General features: G+C 44.7%; 1 protein-coding gene across 4 annotated transcripts in view; it reads right to left on the reverse strand.

Moving 5' to 3' along the window:
• Nucleotides 1-3,042: 3,042 nt before the first annotated feature.
• Nucleotides 3,043-16,373, reverse strand: part of LOC144507177 (tumor necrosis factor alpha-induced protein 2-like) — a 41,798-nt gene continuing 28,467 nt past the window's right edge. For all 4 annotated transcript variants that reach the window (XM_078234026.1, XM_078234028.1, XM_078234027.1 and 1 more), the window contains exons 12-13: nucleotides 11,550-11,671; nucleotides 3,043-6,019 (exon numbers count right to left, since the gene is read on the reverse strand). In XM_078234026.1, coding sequence (XP_078090152.1) covers nucleotides 5,863-6,019; nucleotides 11,550-11,671 — 279 coding nt within the window. In that variant the 3' untranslated portion in view covers nucleotides 3,043-5,862. The remainder of the gene's footprint in view (nucleotides 6,020-11,549; nucleotides 11,672-16,373) is intronic.

Raw genomic sequence — 16,373 nt, forward strand, 5'->3', positions numbered from 1 at the left:
TGCTGCTGTCCACGCGATGTATGTACAACCACAGTGCTGTTCGGGAGCGAATTGCAGGATTCTGACCCAGCGACACTGAAGGAACAGTGATATTTTTCCAAGCCAGGATAGTAGGTGGCTTGGAGGGGAACCTCCAAGGTGGTGGTGTGCCCATGCATCTGCTGCCCTTGTCCTTCTAGATGGTAGCGGTTGTGGGTTTGGAAGTTGCTGTCTAAGGAGCCTTGTTGAGTTCCTGCAGTGAATCTTGTAGATGGTGATGTCACTGCTCGTTGGTGGTGGCGGGAGTGAATGTTTGTGGAAGGGATTAGTCCTCAGCAGCTGCCACATTCATTGTAGACTTTTGCAACTTGAAAAAAACAAATGCACCAAAAAGCAGCAATTGTAGAAAAAGCCAGAACTAATCAACTAGAAAGTTTTTTTATTTGTTCACTGAATCTGAGAGTTGCTGACAAGGTCAGAATTTAATGTTCACCCCTTAATGCCTTTAATGCCCTTGAGAAGGTGGTAATAAGTCATCTTCTTAAAACTGCTACAGATCTAGTTCCAAGCAATTGTGCAATTTGGAGGGGAACTTTCAGGTGTTCCCATTGCTTCTGTTACCCTTGCTCTTTTAGGTGATAGAGTTCGCTGATTTGTAAGATGATGTTTTACGAGCCTTGGCAACTTCTGTTGTGTTCTGTTGTGGGCACAGTGGCACGGTGGTTAGCACTGCTGGCTCATAACACTAGGGTCCCGGGTTCAGTTCTGGTCTCGGGTCACTGTCTGTGTGGAGTTTGCACATTCTCTCTGTGCCTGAATGGGTTTCCTCCAGGTGCTCTTGTTTTCCTTCTACTGTGCAAAGATGTGCAGGTTAGGTTGATTAGTCATGCTATATTGACCCTAGTGTCAGTGGATTAGCAGGGTAAATACGGGAATAGGGCTGGGTGGGATTGTGGTCAGTGCAGACTTGATGGGCTGAATGGCCTCCTTCTGCACTATAGGGATTCTGTGACTTCCATCTTGTATACGGTATACATTACAAACATAGTGTGCTGGTGTTGGAGGGAGTGAATGTTTAAGCCAGTGGGTGAGCTGCCAGCCAAGTGGGCTGCTTTGTCCCGGTGTTCCAAATGCAGCACTTTAGTGGATGGTTATATTTTAAAATGTCTCCTTTAACTTAAGGTAAAATAGAATGCTCTGAATTGGGGGATGGTGATCATGCTACTCAACCTCTGACTGGAGACAGACCCATGTGATCTGGTTGTCATGTCATGGGGAAAGAACCCTGAACCAAAACCTATTGAAAATCAAATTAGGTTGTGATGAACAAAGCATCGTAGCTGTGAGGGACAGCTCGGTGGATAGGATATTAGGATGTAGATAGGCTGGAAAATTGGGCGGGGATCCTGGATTCAGGATTCAATCCTGGACCGGGGAGTGGCGCGGGCTTGGAGGGCCGAAGGGCCTGTTCCTGTGCTGTATTGTTCTTTGTTCTTTGTACAGTTTTTACACTTTGTCATGGAAAAATGAACTGCTGCTTTGTGAAGACACAGAGATGAAGAAAGGGAGAGAAAAGGAATTACTGCTGTGTGGAGAAATAGCAGTTGCTGCTTTTCAGAGCAAGGTTTAACTGTTTTTCAGTAAGTAACTAAGCAAAATGCTTTTAAAAGTTAATTTTCTGTTTGAAAGAAAAGGAACAGAACTGATGGGACTAGTCACGGTCTCAGGAAAATAAGTCACCAAGATTAGCCTTTGCCGGTGAAAGTTGGTGCCGGGATGTTCCAAGTGGAATGATTTGACTCGGCATTGTAGGGGAAAATGAGTCTTCAGGAAACTGGGAATACCTGGGGACATGATCTTGTATTGCTGCCCATCTGCCAGGAGTGTGGTGCACAACAAAATGAGTTGAAAGAAGAATTTTGATTGAGTTAGTTACTTAATGCAAAAGCACATTTTCTTTAGTTTGCTGTATTAGTTGCCTGTTAAGTAATGTTGATCTATGTTGATTTAAGTTGTTTGTTGCAGTAAAAGTCTGAACACGGTAAATCTTGTCCTGCAGTTATTTGGTTGCTGGGGAATTCATCGCAGTTTTAAATGTCATTGGCCTCCATGGGGACTGTAACACTGGGATAATGTGGAGCTTCTTGAGTATTGTTGGAGTTGCACTAATCCAGGCAAGTGATGACTGAAATGAGGCCTGCGAATCTTTGGAATTCTCTACACCAAAAGGATGTTGAATTATTGAGTACATTCAAGGCTGAGATTAATGGATTCCTGGATGGGATTAGGTGAGAAAGTGCTGATGAAGTCAAAGATCAGCCACAATCTGATTGAATGGTCAAACAGGTGTGAAGAGAGTATGCCTTCCTTCTGCTCCTATTCCTAATGTTCCTACTGATGATCCCTTTAAGTAGTGCTGCTCGGATTGGGAGGTGACCCTTCATGCTGCTTAATGTGCGTTCAGTTCTGTGAGCTGATGGGATACCCACTGCAGGGAGCATCAGTTGGAACTTGGAGCTCCAAAACAGCTGCAATGGCACGACATCAGCTTGGCACACTCACTGATGTTGTAATCTGCCTGCTCTACAAATGTCTGGCAGATGTGAGCTGCATGCACACCCGTGCTTTCACCAAGATGCCGGACAGCAAAATTCACAGAAGTGTAGGCGTGCCATGGACACCATTTAGTCCTCAACCGGCAGCCATTGTTATCAAACAATGGGCACTGGCAAGCAGAGTCTTGTGCCCATGAGTCTTGTGCAGCACCATTTGCAAAGTTTTACAGATTTCAACTGACTATCAACTTGACAGCCAGCTGAACAAATTCATTCCGGGTATTCTGAATAGCTGAGCAGAAATCCCGCATCCAAATTAATCAGATCTTGAAGAGATTGTATTACACTAAACATTGTCAACCCATGGGTTTGTTATAATGCATTAAAATTAATATATTTTTCATAGGAGAAAAGGGAATATGTCAGACTTGCAAGCCAGAAATTGTGTTATATAGAGTGTCTGCTCAGAGATCATTGTTTTAGAAAACGCAAACAATAAGAAGGCAAATAACAATTGTACTTTTTATTTGTGAAGCACCAGACTAAAGCCAGTGATTATGCGAGTAAACCTCAATTACGTCACTGCCTCCAACAAAGAATAATGCATAAAATTGTTATAAAACACAAATTGTTTTGTATGTACATTCATAAACAAAAATGCAGATTTTAAAAAATACTGCAAAAGTCATATTAGGACACAGACTTATATAATTACATAGTGCATTTGTATTTAACATAGAAACATAGGAGTAGCAATAACAGTCATAATACTTTTTGTAATTGTAAGTACATTACGTGGCTCATTTCATTTTTAGATATATTGTAAAACTATGCAAACATTTTTTAATTCTGTAAAATACTGGGCTGATATATGTATGCAGCAGTACCTAGATAATGCACCAGAATGGCTTTTGAAGAAAATTAACATGATTTCGAACATTGAAATTGTTTAATGCCCTCAGCTGATGACTAAGTATTAAAATGTAATTGTTCCAATGTTGAATATTGTGTCTATTAAACACAAGTTTTAAATAGAATAGCCTAAAAGTAACTATTTGCAATATCAACAAATGCTTACCATGTTGATTTGGCTCTCTTGCCCTGGTATTTTGATATAAGCACAAATCCATTCGGCCTCTGTTACAATACTGGATGGAGAATGCCCAATAAAAGTGTTCACAGTTCACTCTCTAGTATTGTCAAGTATAATTTCTAGGCTACTGTTTCCAAAGAATGTTATTGGCTTAAAATGTAATGAAGAGGCAGTGGGTGAATTTTCCGTTCTGCCCGCCACGGGAATCGTACCGGGCGGAGGGTGGACCACGGAAAGGTCCATTGACCTCGGGCAAGATTTTCCGGTTTCATCCAAATTGTGAAAATGGGCGAGATTTTCCAGCCACGCACTCCCTAAGACCAGAAATTCCTGCCCAAAGATCAACAGACCTTTGAATGGCCCACCAAATTTTCTGTCTGGCCCCACTACTATTCCCACGGTGGCTGGACAGGAAAATTCCGCCCGTTAAAATACTTTCTGTGTGCTATCAGCCTTATGTATCCACCCACATCAAAATGTTTCACTTTCCATCCAATTAAAACAAAATTCCGAAAGTCCAGCATTGATTGCTTGAGAAATTTTAACTTTTTGTGACTGTTATACCTCATATTATATCAAGTAAGACCTTAAAGTAAAGGCTGAATCTTGGGCACAGAATTCTCTGTTGATGTTGGGATTCTGAGAGTTAAAAATACACTCAGAATGTGCATCAGGACCATCTGGAGTCAAAGAAAACCGTTCTGAAATTATAATTTTGTAAACTATTGAACATTTGGTACAGTGGTAACAGTCACCTTTCACCTCCAGGTTCAAATCCAGAATAAGATAATGGGATAGAAGTTGTAAATTGTATGCTGTTTAAAATCTCATTCCAGTGGACAAGAACATTCAGGCCAAAGTGGCTGGCACTTCAAGGTGACTGCTGAGTTTCCCTACTTAACAACAATAGCTCCATTTCAAAGAATAACCCATGGGTAGTGGTTACATATTAGGGTAGATTTGCAATAGATGCATGCTCAGTGTTCAGTGAGGCCACAATAATAGCATAAGATGAAGCCAGGTGTGAATCGTTGAGCTGCTTTATTGCAGAGCTAGAGACCACCGAGTACCAGCTACAATCATCATTCATTCATTCAACACAGCTTCACTTCTATACATAAAGAAAATGTAAGCTCCCGTTTAGGGGATGCTGACATAGCGGTAATGTTACTGGACTTGTAATTCAGAGGCCTCGACGAGTGCTCTGAAGGGATGTGTTCAAATCTAACCACGGCAATTGGGGTAATTTAAACTCAAATAAATCTAGAATAAAAATGCTAGTCTCATTAATAAGAATCATGAAACTACCAGATTGTTCACGAATGTCCTTCAGGGGAAGAAATCTGCTGTCCTTACCCAGTCTGGCCTGCATGTGAATCCAGAACTCTGGCAACATCATTGACTCTTAACTGCCCACTGTAATGGCTGAGGAAGCCACTCAGTTCAAGGGCCATAATGGATGAGCAATATATGTTGATCTTGCCAATAGCGCTCACATCCCAAGAGCAAATTTAAAACAAGTGTATTGTCTTCATAACATTTTCAGAACGAACTTCCATTCTGTGCAAATATTGGCCATAAGAAATTGAACCTCTTATAGTGTGACCTTCAGGCCAGAGCAGAGACTCATGTTGCTGCAGTCTGGTGTTCTATTTCACATCAGCCTGCTTCCTCTATCTGTTTCCCGCAAACAGATTACTCCTCCCTCTACCAGAGAGCAGAATCCACCAACATAATTTGATCATGACCCTCTACTGCTGCCATTGAATCTGAATAAGTAAAGGTGTCACGACAGCAACAGGATCTGAACAAACACTAGAATGCCAATGGACTTACCTTTGTCTACCACACGCCATCTGAATCCTAATGTACAACTCTAAACCTTGCTGTCCCATGAATTTACTCTCCCCCCGCCCCCGAGATAAAGTCAGGCTGACACTAGCATTCATAATACATGTTACATCATGGTCATTCTGTGACAATGTAGTCAGCAATTTCTAACAGCGGTAAAGTTCTTTTGGACAAGCTGAGAACATGATAGGTGTTCCATAAAATGCAAGTGCTTTCTTTCTAATTAGGCAATCAGCCAAAGGGTGGCTGGTGCGTGGGAAAAGGAAAAGTTCTACAGTCGTACAGTTACCATTTGACAGTGCTACATCTGGCTTTGATGTGCTCAATGTTGACTAAAGAAAAATCATTCTTTTGCTGCATTGTTTCCCAATGATGAGTTGATTTCTAGATAGCTTTAAGAAGGGTAGAGTTGGAAAAGAGTTTCCTGTTCGCGGAAGAGTCCTCATTGTTCATCGGAGTGTTGAGAATATTCAGAATCTTCTTTTCGTCTGATTTTTTCACATTGACTTTCATGTGTAAGATGGTTTTGATGTGTTCTTTCCTGCAGAGAGTGGAAAGTTGGATGAGGGCTGAATGTTTCAAAAGAGTTCTACTGTAACAGAACTATGCTTGCAGCTACATAAAAGTGAAGAGCACTGCTGTCTCATAGCGCCAGGGACCCGGGTTCGATTCCCGGCTTGGGTCACTGTCTGTGCGGAGTTTGCACATTCTCCCCGTGTCTGTGTGGGTTTCCTCCGGGTGCTCCGGTTTCCTCCCACAGTTTGAAAGACGTGCAGGGGTTAGGCGTATTGACCCAAACAGGCACCGGAGTGTGGCGACTAGGGGAATTTCACAGTAACTTCATTGCAGTGTTAATGAAAGCCTTACTTGTGACTAATAAATAAACTTTACTTTAACTTTAGAATAATTATTCTCTCCAGGCACACTGGTCAGTGGATATCTGCATGCAAGCGTGAATTGCTAGCTTAGCTAATAACAATTCTGGAAAGAAATTATCCAATAAAATCTTAATCAGTGATGCCTGTTTTCTGCATTAACATTAATCAGAATTCTCAACACTTTGGATGTTTTGGACACTGGTGTGTGGCAAGTTTAATATTATGCTCTGGAAGTGTCTATACCAGCAGATGATGGGGATCAATAACATCAGCTGCTTTTTAGGAACACCACTGGCTGCATGCAGACTGGGGGCAGAAACTTGAGTTGACCAATATCACAGGTGATTTTAGCAACTTTTGTTCTAATTAATACAATTTCTTTAAGGTTATTGAAGTATGCATTTGATTGCATAATAACTCTTTATGCAATTGATTGCAGCAGTTTATTTAGAATTAAAATTATGATGCTGTCAGTTTGAATCCTGCCACAGGACTGCCAGCTACACGCTCAGCAAGTTTCCAAGGTCACCAGTAATCCATACTTGAAGCATTCATTTAATGTCACCTCCGGGCAGACTCCCTCACAGAGGCTGCAGAGCCAGTTTCAAATATACAAAATATCCTCACCCAGAGAATGGGCTGGGGTCAGAAGGTCTATAACTGTGGTAAGTGATGCATCGTAGTTGTGTAAATGTGGAAAGTCCATATTTACTCCATTTATGGAGGACTCAGCAGAGTGTTTGTCTAGAATCTGTGCCAGCAGAGCACTCATTCCATCATCACTATCGAGTCAGGAGATACAATGCAAAGTGTAGGACTGTACATCAATAGCAGTTCCAGGCAAAGTTTTTATAGAATCACAGAATTGTTGCAGGACTGAAGGAGGTCATTCAGCCCATCATGTCTATGCCAGCTCTCCATAGGAGCATTTTATCATCTGTCACTCTCCTGCCTTCTCCCCATAGCCCTGCACATTCTTCCTTTTACAATAACAATCCAATTCCCCTTTAAATGCCTCAATTGAACCTGCCTCCACCACACATTCAGGCAGTGCATTCCACATCCTAATTACTATCTGTGTGAAGAGGTTTTTCCTCATGTCAATATTGCTTCTTTTGCCAATTACCTTATTTGTGCCCTCTTGTTCTTGACCCTGACACCAATGGGAACATTTTTTCCCTATCTACTTTGTCTAGATTTTGAATACCAAATCTCTCAACCTTGCTCACCTGAGGAAGGAGCAGTGCTCCGAAAGCTCGTGCTACCAAATAAACCTGTTAGACTTCTTACTGTGCCCACCCCCGTCCAACACCGGCATCTCCACATCATTGCTCCAAGGAAAACAGATATTTTTCCAATCTATCTTTGTAATGCAAGTTCCTCATCCCTGGAACCATTCTAGTGAATCTTTTCTGCACCCTCTCTAATGTCTTCAAATCTTTCCTAAAGTGTGGCAGACAGAACTGGATGCAATATTCCAGTTGAGGCTGAACCAGTGTTCTATACACATTTTACATAACTTACTTGCTCTTATATTCTATGCCCCTAATAATAAAGCCCAGGATGCTGTATGCTTTATCAACTGTGCTCTCACACTGTCCTGCCACTGTCAATGATTTAAACACATATAAACCCAGGTGCCCCTGCCCCTGCACCCCCCTTGGAAAGTGTACCCTTTATTTTATGCTGTCCTGCTGTGTTTGAAAGGGAAATAAACTTTGTGAAGTTATTCTAGAGAATTACATCATACAGGTTATCTGCATACTAAAAAGAATCATTGCCTATTATACGTCAGCCATTTCCCAGAGATTTCTTTTCATTGCCAATATACTACAGCCATTGTAGGGGTTTTCTTGGTTGCATGATCAGTCCACACACTCAACTCCCTCACAATGGGTAGCGATCTCTGGACTACTCCCAGTGCCACAAGCTAGTGAGGCTAGGAACAGGGAGATTGTACAGCTGAACGCGTGGCTAAAGGACTGGTGCAGGTGGGTGGGTTTCAAATTCGTGGATCACTGGGAAGTCTTCAAGAGAGGATGGCACCTGTACAAGAAGGACGGGTTACACCTAAACTGGAGGGGCACGAATATCCTAGCTGGGAGTTTTGCTAGTGTGGTTCGGGTGGGTTTAAACTAATGTGGCAGGGGGGGTGGGGATCAGAACAATAGGTCAATAAGCATAGAGGCTGGGGACGAGGTTGGGGCCAAGACGAGGCTATCGAAGAGGAAGAGCATTCTGGGGGAGGATGACCTCACTGGGCCTGGAGGTCTGGAGTGCATCTGCTTCAATGCAAGGAGCGTCACGGGCAAGACAGACGAGCTTAGAGCCTTAATGCTTGCGCGGAACTTGGATGTGGTTGCAGTGACGGAGACTTGGTTAAAAGGACAGGACTGGCAGCTGAATATTCCGGGGTATAAGTGTTTTAGGCGAGACAGAGGAGGGGCTGGGAGAGGTGGGGGAGTAGCAATGCTGGTTAGGGAGCATATTACAGCAGTACAGAGGGTGAACAATTTGGAAGGGTCAGGTAACAAGTCACTGTGGGTGGAGCTCAGAAACAGGAAGGGCGCAGTCACTATGCTGGGGGTATACTACAGGCCTCCCAACAGCCCACAGGAAGTTGAGGAATGGATATGTAAGGAGATTCTGGACAGGTGCAGAAAAAATAGGGTTGTTGTAGTGGGAGACTTTAATTTCCCTCACATAGACTGAAAATCGCTTAGGGCTGGGGGCCTGGACGGGAAAGAATTTATAAAATGCATACAGGAAGGTTCTTTGGAACAATATGTTGACAGTCCAACTAGAGAGGGGGCTATACTGGACCTAGTACTGGGGAATGAGCCCGGTCAGGTCATCAAAGTTTCAGTGGGGGAACATGTGGCAAATAGTGACCACAATTCTGTAAACTGTAGGATAGTAATGGAAAAAGGTGAGTGTTGTCCTATGGGTAAGGTGCTGAATTGGGGGAAGGCTAACTACAGCTGGATTAGGCAGGATTTGGTGGCTGTTGATTGGGAGAGGCTGTTCGAGGGTAAATCCACATCTGGCATGTGGGAGTCTTTTAAGGAGCAGTTGATAGGAGTGCAGGACAGGCATGTGCCTGTAAAGAGGAAGGTTTCTGCGCTGTATGATTCTATGATTCTATTCTATGATCAAGGTTGACCCGGGTAATTATAGGCCAGTGAGCTTGACGTCCGTGGTCGGGAAATTGTTGGAGAAGTTTCTTAGAGATAGGATATATGCGAATTTAGAACTGAAAAATCTCATTAGCGATAGGCAGCATGGTTTTGTATGAGGGAGGTCATGCCTCACAAATTTGGTTGAGTTTTTTGAGGAGGTGACAAAAATGATTGACGAGGGAAGGGCCGTGGATGTCGTCTATATGGATTTTCGTAAAGCGTTTGACAAGGTCCCTCATGGCAGGCTGGTGCAAAAGGTTAAATCTCACGGGATAAAAGGTGAGCTAGCTAGATGGGTGGAGAACTGGCTTAGCCATAGAAGACAGAGGGTAGCAGTGGAGGGGTCTTTTTCCGGTTGGAGGTCTGTGACTAGTGGAGTTCCGCACAGCTCTGTACTGGGACCTCTGCTGTTTGTGATATATATATAAATAATTTGGAGGAAGATGTAACTGCTGTGATCAGTAAGTTTGCAGACGACACGAAGATTGCTGGAGTTGCGGATAGTGATGAACATTGTCAGAGAATACAGCAGGATATAGATAGGCTGGAACATTGGGCAGAGAAATGGCAGATGGAATTTAATTCAGATAAATGCGAAGTGATGCATTTCAGTAGATCTAATGTAAGGGGGAGCTATACAATAAATGGCAGAACCATCAGGAGTATAGACACACAGAGGGACCTGGGTGTACAAGTCCACAGATCCTTAAAGGTGGCAGCACAGGTGGAGAGGGTGGTGAAGAAGGCATATGGCATGCTTGCCTTTATTGGACGGGGCATAGAATATAAAAGTTGGCATATGATGTTGTGGCTGTATAGAACGTTGGTTAGGCCACATTTGGAATACTGCGTCCAGTTCTGGTCACCACACTACCAGAAGGATGTGGAGGCTTTGGAGAGAGTACAGAAAAGGTTTACCAGGATGTTGCCTGGTATGGAGGGTCTTAGCTATGAGGAGAGATTGGGCAAACTGGGGATGTTCTCCCTGGAAAGATGGAGGATGAGGGGGCGACCTAATAGAAGTGTATAAAATTATGAAGGGCATAGATAGGGTGAACAGTGGGAAGCTTTTTCCCAGGTCGGAGGTGACGAACACAAGGGGTCACAGGTTCAAGGTGAGGGGGGCAAGGTTCAACACAGATGTTAGGGGGATGTATTTTACACAGAGGGTGGTGGGGGCCTGGAATGCACTCCCAAGCAAGGTGATTGAGGCGGACACGCTGGGATCGTTTAAGACTTATCTAGATAGCCACATGAACAGACTGGGAATAGAGGGATACAAATGAATGGTCTAGTGGGCACATGAGCAGCGCAGGCCTGGAGGGCCGAAGGGCCTGTTCCTGTGCTGTATTGTTCTTTGTTCTTTTGTTCAATGCCACAAACATTTCTTAAGAACAATTAGAATTCAGTTTCGTAATGAAAATGTTTGCCTTGGCTTTGCTGCTTCCAATTGCTCCCATTTCCAGAAAGGTTGCATGTTTTCTCAGACATTTGGCAATGCTTGGATTCGTTTGGAAGATGATTTTCCGTTACAGAACTACTCTCCAATCAGTGTTATTGCATCTTTAACTTTCACATAAGGTTTAATTGAAAACTGCTTTAAAATGCTGTTTGAGTTAGGTTATTTAATACTACAGTGTAATGCATAACAGCTTTTAACTTCTAAGAACTGTGCTTTCCTGATGTTATGTTTTGCTCCATTTACTATGAACCTAAAATATTCCAAAAAATATTATAACAACATTGCATTTGTTAAACACAAAAGCATCTCTGTCCTTACATGCTTGTGTTTGTACAACTTTCAAAATATGGAAAGGTCTTATCAAAATGATCTATGCAGATATTGAAATTTAAATACCGCAAAGAATACTTAAAAACCTTTAAACATCTTCCCTACATGTGTGAACAGAATGAAACTTGGACACTTTTAAAAGCAAAAGTAAATTTCTAATGGGTCACTTTCCTTCACGAAACATCATGAGATGTGTGGAAATACTTTTCGAACTGTTCTTACCCAACATCTGGGAAGTCTTGAAAGAGTGCAGCAACTTCCATTATAATTGCATTGACGTCTTTTAGTCGGATGATTTCAGCTATTTCAGGGAGTGCAGACTCTAGATATGTAGCTTCAGATCCCTGGTTAAGTGAAAAACAAAAACAATTCTCCTATTAGATACGTTAAAGAAGAAATGCTACGAGTGTGGTGGCAGAACAGTAATCAGTATATATTGGTGAGGTAATGAAATGCAACAGGTGCCTCAAGTGATTTATAGCTACCCGGCACGGTGGCACAGGGGTTAGCACTGCTGCCTTACAGCGCCAGAGGCCCAGGTTTGATTCCCGGTTTGGGTCACTGGGCCCGATTTTACCATTGCGTAACATGGTAAAGTTGGGCATGAGGCCATTAATGCGATCCGCGTCCGCGCAGATGCCCACTTTACCAAGGCCCGAAAATGCCCGTGATCCGAATCGCGCCCGAAATGGGCGCCACGGCGATTTAAATGCATTTGCATGCATTTCAATTGAATTAATGAACTGCCCGTCCAACTTTACCAGCATTTCCCCCTTTACCAGCGCGTTCGCATGTCCAGATTCGGCGCGAAACAGACCTGTTCGGCAAAGGTCTGTTTCAGACTCTCCAGATGCTGAAGAGGTACGTTCAGTGCTTCCAACGGCTCTCTAACTCAGATTGGTGGTGGGGGGAGAGGGGGGAGGGGGGAGTGGTGAGGGAGGCCCGATCATTTTCTGGTGGGGGGGTGCGGGGGAGAGGTGGAGGCAGGTCAGATGTATCTCTGGTGAATGGGGGGGGGGGGGGGGAGGGAGGAGGGAGGCCAGATCGTTGTCTGGTGCGGGGGGGGGGGCAGGGGGGCAGGTCAGTTGTATCTCTGGTGGATGGGGTGAGGAAGGCCAGCTCGTTGTCTGGTGGGGCGGGTGGAGGGGAGGCAGGCCCAATCATTCTCTGGTGGGGGGGAGGGAGGAGGAGGTGGGTCAGATGCATCTCTGGTGGGGGGTGGTGGGGGGGGGGAGGGAAGAGGGAGGCCCGATCGTTGTCTGGTGGGGTTGGGGGGGATATCATTCTCTGGTGCGCGGGGGGGAGTTAATTCTATTCCATCACACTTCTAATTCTGATCATTCCTGTTATAAATATTACTTAGATTATATTTCACTTGTCAGGAATGTTGTTTTTTTCCGCTACATGAGCAAGTTCAGAAGAGGTAGAAATGATCTTATTACCATTTCCCAAATTATCTTCTAAACTTGGAAATGCAGCTCTTAGAATTTACTGCAAGTTGGCTGTTGCTAAACATCGGCTGTTGCTAAACACAATTCCAAAGGTTGTTGAATCAAGCAACGGTTATTTGTACACGCAGTTAAATGTTTCATTACACAACCTCAATAAAGGCCTGGACATGTACCTGGGTGGATTTTGCAAGCACAGGCAGCAGAGAGAAGGGATTCCACAGCTATAATAGTGCACGTGCACTTAATGAGTGAAACTGTCAAAGTACTTGGCTGTGAGTATATGAAATATACTGGGAGGGAGGCCAGATGGATCTCTGGTTGGGGGGGGGGTCAGGGTCAGGGGGGTCTGCTGCCACTCTGCGGGTGACTGGTGCGGGGGAAAGGGGGCAGAGGATCGCGATTGGTCTGGGTAGTGGCGGGGGGGGGAGGTGGTGGATAAGGGGGACAGTTATGTTGTAGGGTTTGGGGTGATATCTGTGGGGGCCATCACTCCCGAGCCACTTTATCCACTTTGTGCAGCCCAGGAGCGATGTGACAGCGGTGCGATTTTCAAATTTTTTTCCTCACTGCACATGCGCAGTTCAGAGCTCTGATCGTTTCGGGTGCGCCAATCCCCACCCACAGCGCAATTCAGAATTGTGATTTTTTTTTCAGGCTAAGTGCGTATGGAGGTGCCTGAAAGCAGATTTCCAAGTCGGATCTGAATTGCACCCAGATTCAGCACTTAGAATGAAAATGGTAAAATCGGGCCCACTGTCTGTGTGGAGTCTGCATGTTCTCCCCGTGTCTGCTTGGGTTTCCTCCTGGTGCTCCGGTTTCCTCCCACAATCCAAAAGACGTGCTGGTTAGGTGCGTTGGCCATGCTAAATTCTCCCTCAGTGTACCCGAACTTGTGCCTGAGTGTGGCGACTAGGGGATTTTCACAGTGACTTCATTGCAGTATTAATGTAAGCCTACTTGTGACACTAACATATAAACTTTAAACTTTGAAACCTGATATAAAGTTACAATGATCATCTCATCCCTTTGCACTTGTTATTATTGATGATGGTGCATTGCTAGATTAACACCCTGAACTTCAGATGTATTTATTGCTATAAAGATAGTAACAGTGGCTCTGTCATGGCAATTAAGAAATAAGAAGGGAAGGACTAATCCAGATACCCACTGGGTGGAATTTAATGACCCCTTGGATGTGAGTTTGAAGGTGAGGGTGGGGGGTGGAGAAGGTATGGCATTTAATTGGGTGAGAAGGTGCTAACTTCCGTCTGATTATGGCTGGGATGAGAAGGCTCATGGGCAGCATTCCTAATTGGACACCAATTGAAGTCCTTAAGTGGGCAAAGTATAATGAGGCATACTTAATAAAGCATACATAATAAGGCATGGCTGAGGGTCCAGATAATCATTAACGTACTTGTGCTCTCAAGAAATCATCGTCTGATTGACATGATCAAGCTTTCTGATCTCTGCTATCAATTTCACAATGTTTGTCCACACAATGAATTGTGTATAGTGGATCAATAGGCATGGATGTTCCATAGATTGGCATCAGGGATCGTAGGGAGTGCGTGGAGGTACAGAGCATGACATGGGGACATGAGGGGCTGGGTGGAAAGGCAGAGATTGGAATGGGGGCTTGAGGGGCCATGAGGAATGATTGGAGTACATGAGGTGGCATTAATGGGGCATGGGATGTTTTTGGAGAGTGAGGGGTGAGGGCTGGAGAGTCTTTGTGTTTTCATTTTAACTGCAACATGGCACAAAGGCAGATTTTTTAATAGCCCACTGCCACACCCGGCAACCCCTAGGGCTCCCTCCAAACTTCCTCATGGGTTAGCTGACCTGACTCCAGCTCACACCCTTTGTGGGCACTTTCTCCAGAGGTGGGCAGACCCACCTCAAGGATGAAACTCCAGGCCAGTATCACCCTCAATTAAAGATGACACCCTATTATATTATTGCTATTGGAGAATATCTGAACCAGGAACATTTGGGCCAGGATTTCTAGAATGTGGGGGTTTCCCTTCCTGCTATCGGAAGGGTCACCAGGGAAAACAGCCCTGATGATACTGCCTGTCCTGTAGCCATTTAGTGCTCCAACAAGTATTAAGTCCCACCTCAGAGTTGCCAACCAATCTGATTGTCCAGTAGCTCCCTAGCCTTGCAGCACCAGACATTGTGGTGGACAGGACTGGAACTGCAAGTACTCCCCAAAATCTACACCCTGGGAGTCCAACACCAGAGGTGTTCTGGGGGTTCTCAGGGCATGGAGGGGCGGTGAGCCCCAGGGGAGTGGGCAGAAGGGGCTGAAGGTGTTTATGGAAAGGCCAGCAGGGAGGAAGGCCCTGCAGAGACCAGTCCTATTTGGTGGGGTCCAATGTTAAAAGGAGATGGCTAATGGTGTCAACCCTCCTTCCTTTCCTGCCTGAGATCTAAGCAGGGTCACCTTTTGGAATACCGACCACCCCCCCCCCCTCCCCCCCCAAATCCCCCACTCCACTCCCTATTCCTGAATTCACAGGAGTGGTCCTTAAGTGATCAAGAATTGCCCACTTAAGGGCTTCAACTGGGACAAGGTTGGGTGGGCTAGCCTAGGCCTTCGATGCCCTGGCGTAAAATTGTGGCAAGGTTGGGGTAGGCCCATCGTGTCAGCTTGTTCCTACCCCACTGAACTAATTTCTTCCTAGAACAAAAGCAAAATACTACATATGCTGAAATCTGAAACAAAATCAGAAAATGCTGGAACATTCCAGCAGGTCTTACAGTATCTGTGGAGAGAGAAAGAGCCAACATTTTGAGTCTGGGTGACCCTTCATCAGAGCTGAAGACAAACAAAATAGGACAAGATTTATACTGTGAGGGTGGGGCGGTGGGGCGCTGTAATTGATAGGAATGGCAGAGTCAAAAGGACAAAGGGAATGTAAATGGTGATGATGAGGGCTAGGAATTGAGCTGAGAGCGTCCATTCAGAGATTGGAATGTGTAAATGGAGGAATACTGGTGCAGAGTGTTGGAAGTGTAGGAATGTGGCAGTTGGTCATTGTGGGGTGGGGGAGGGAGGTGAAACAAGATGGAAAGCGAGATATTAGAAGTGGAAAAATCATCACCATTTATATTCCCTTTGTCCTTTTGTCTGTGCCACTCCGATCAATTCTAGCACCATCCCCCCACCCTAATTGCATAAATCTCGTCCTATTTTCTTTGTCTTTAGCTCTGATGAAGGGTCACCCAGACTCAAAACGCTGGCTCTTTCTCTCGCCACAGATGCTGTCAGATATGCTGAGATTTTCCAGCATTTATGTTTTCATTTCCTCCTATCTTGACTCCATTCTCTCTCCTCTTGTCCAGTCCCTTCCCACCTACATCCGCAATTCCCCTGATGCCCTACGTCATTTCAACAATGTCCAGTTCCCTGGTCCCAACCGCCTTCCCATGACCATAGATGCCCAATCCCTCGACACCTCCATTCCCCACCAGGATGGCCTGAGAGCTCTCCGCTTCTTCCTCCAACAGAGGCCTGAACAATCCCCACCCACCACCACTCTGGCTGAACGTGACCTCACTGAGCAAATTCTCCCTTAACTTGTCTCGC

Source organism: Mustelus asterias, chromosome 18 (assembly GCF_964213995.1).
Source record: "Mustelus asterias chromosome 18, sMusAst1.hap1.1, whole genome shotgun sequence".
Taxonomy (NCBI): Eukaryota; Metazoa; Chordata; class Chondrichthyes; order Carcharhiniformes; family Triakidae; genus Mustelus; species Mustelus asterias.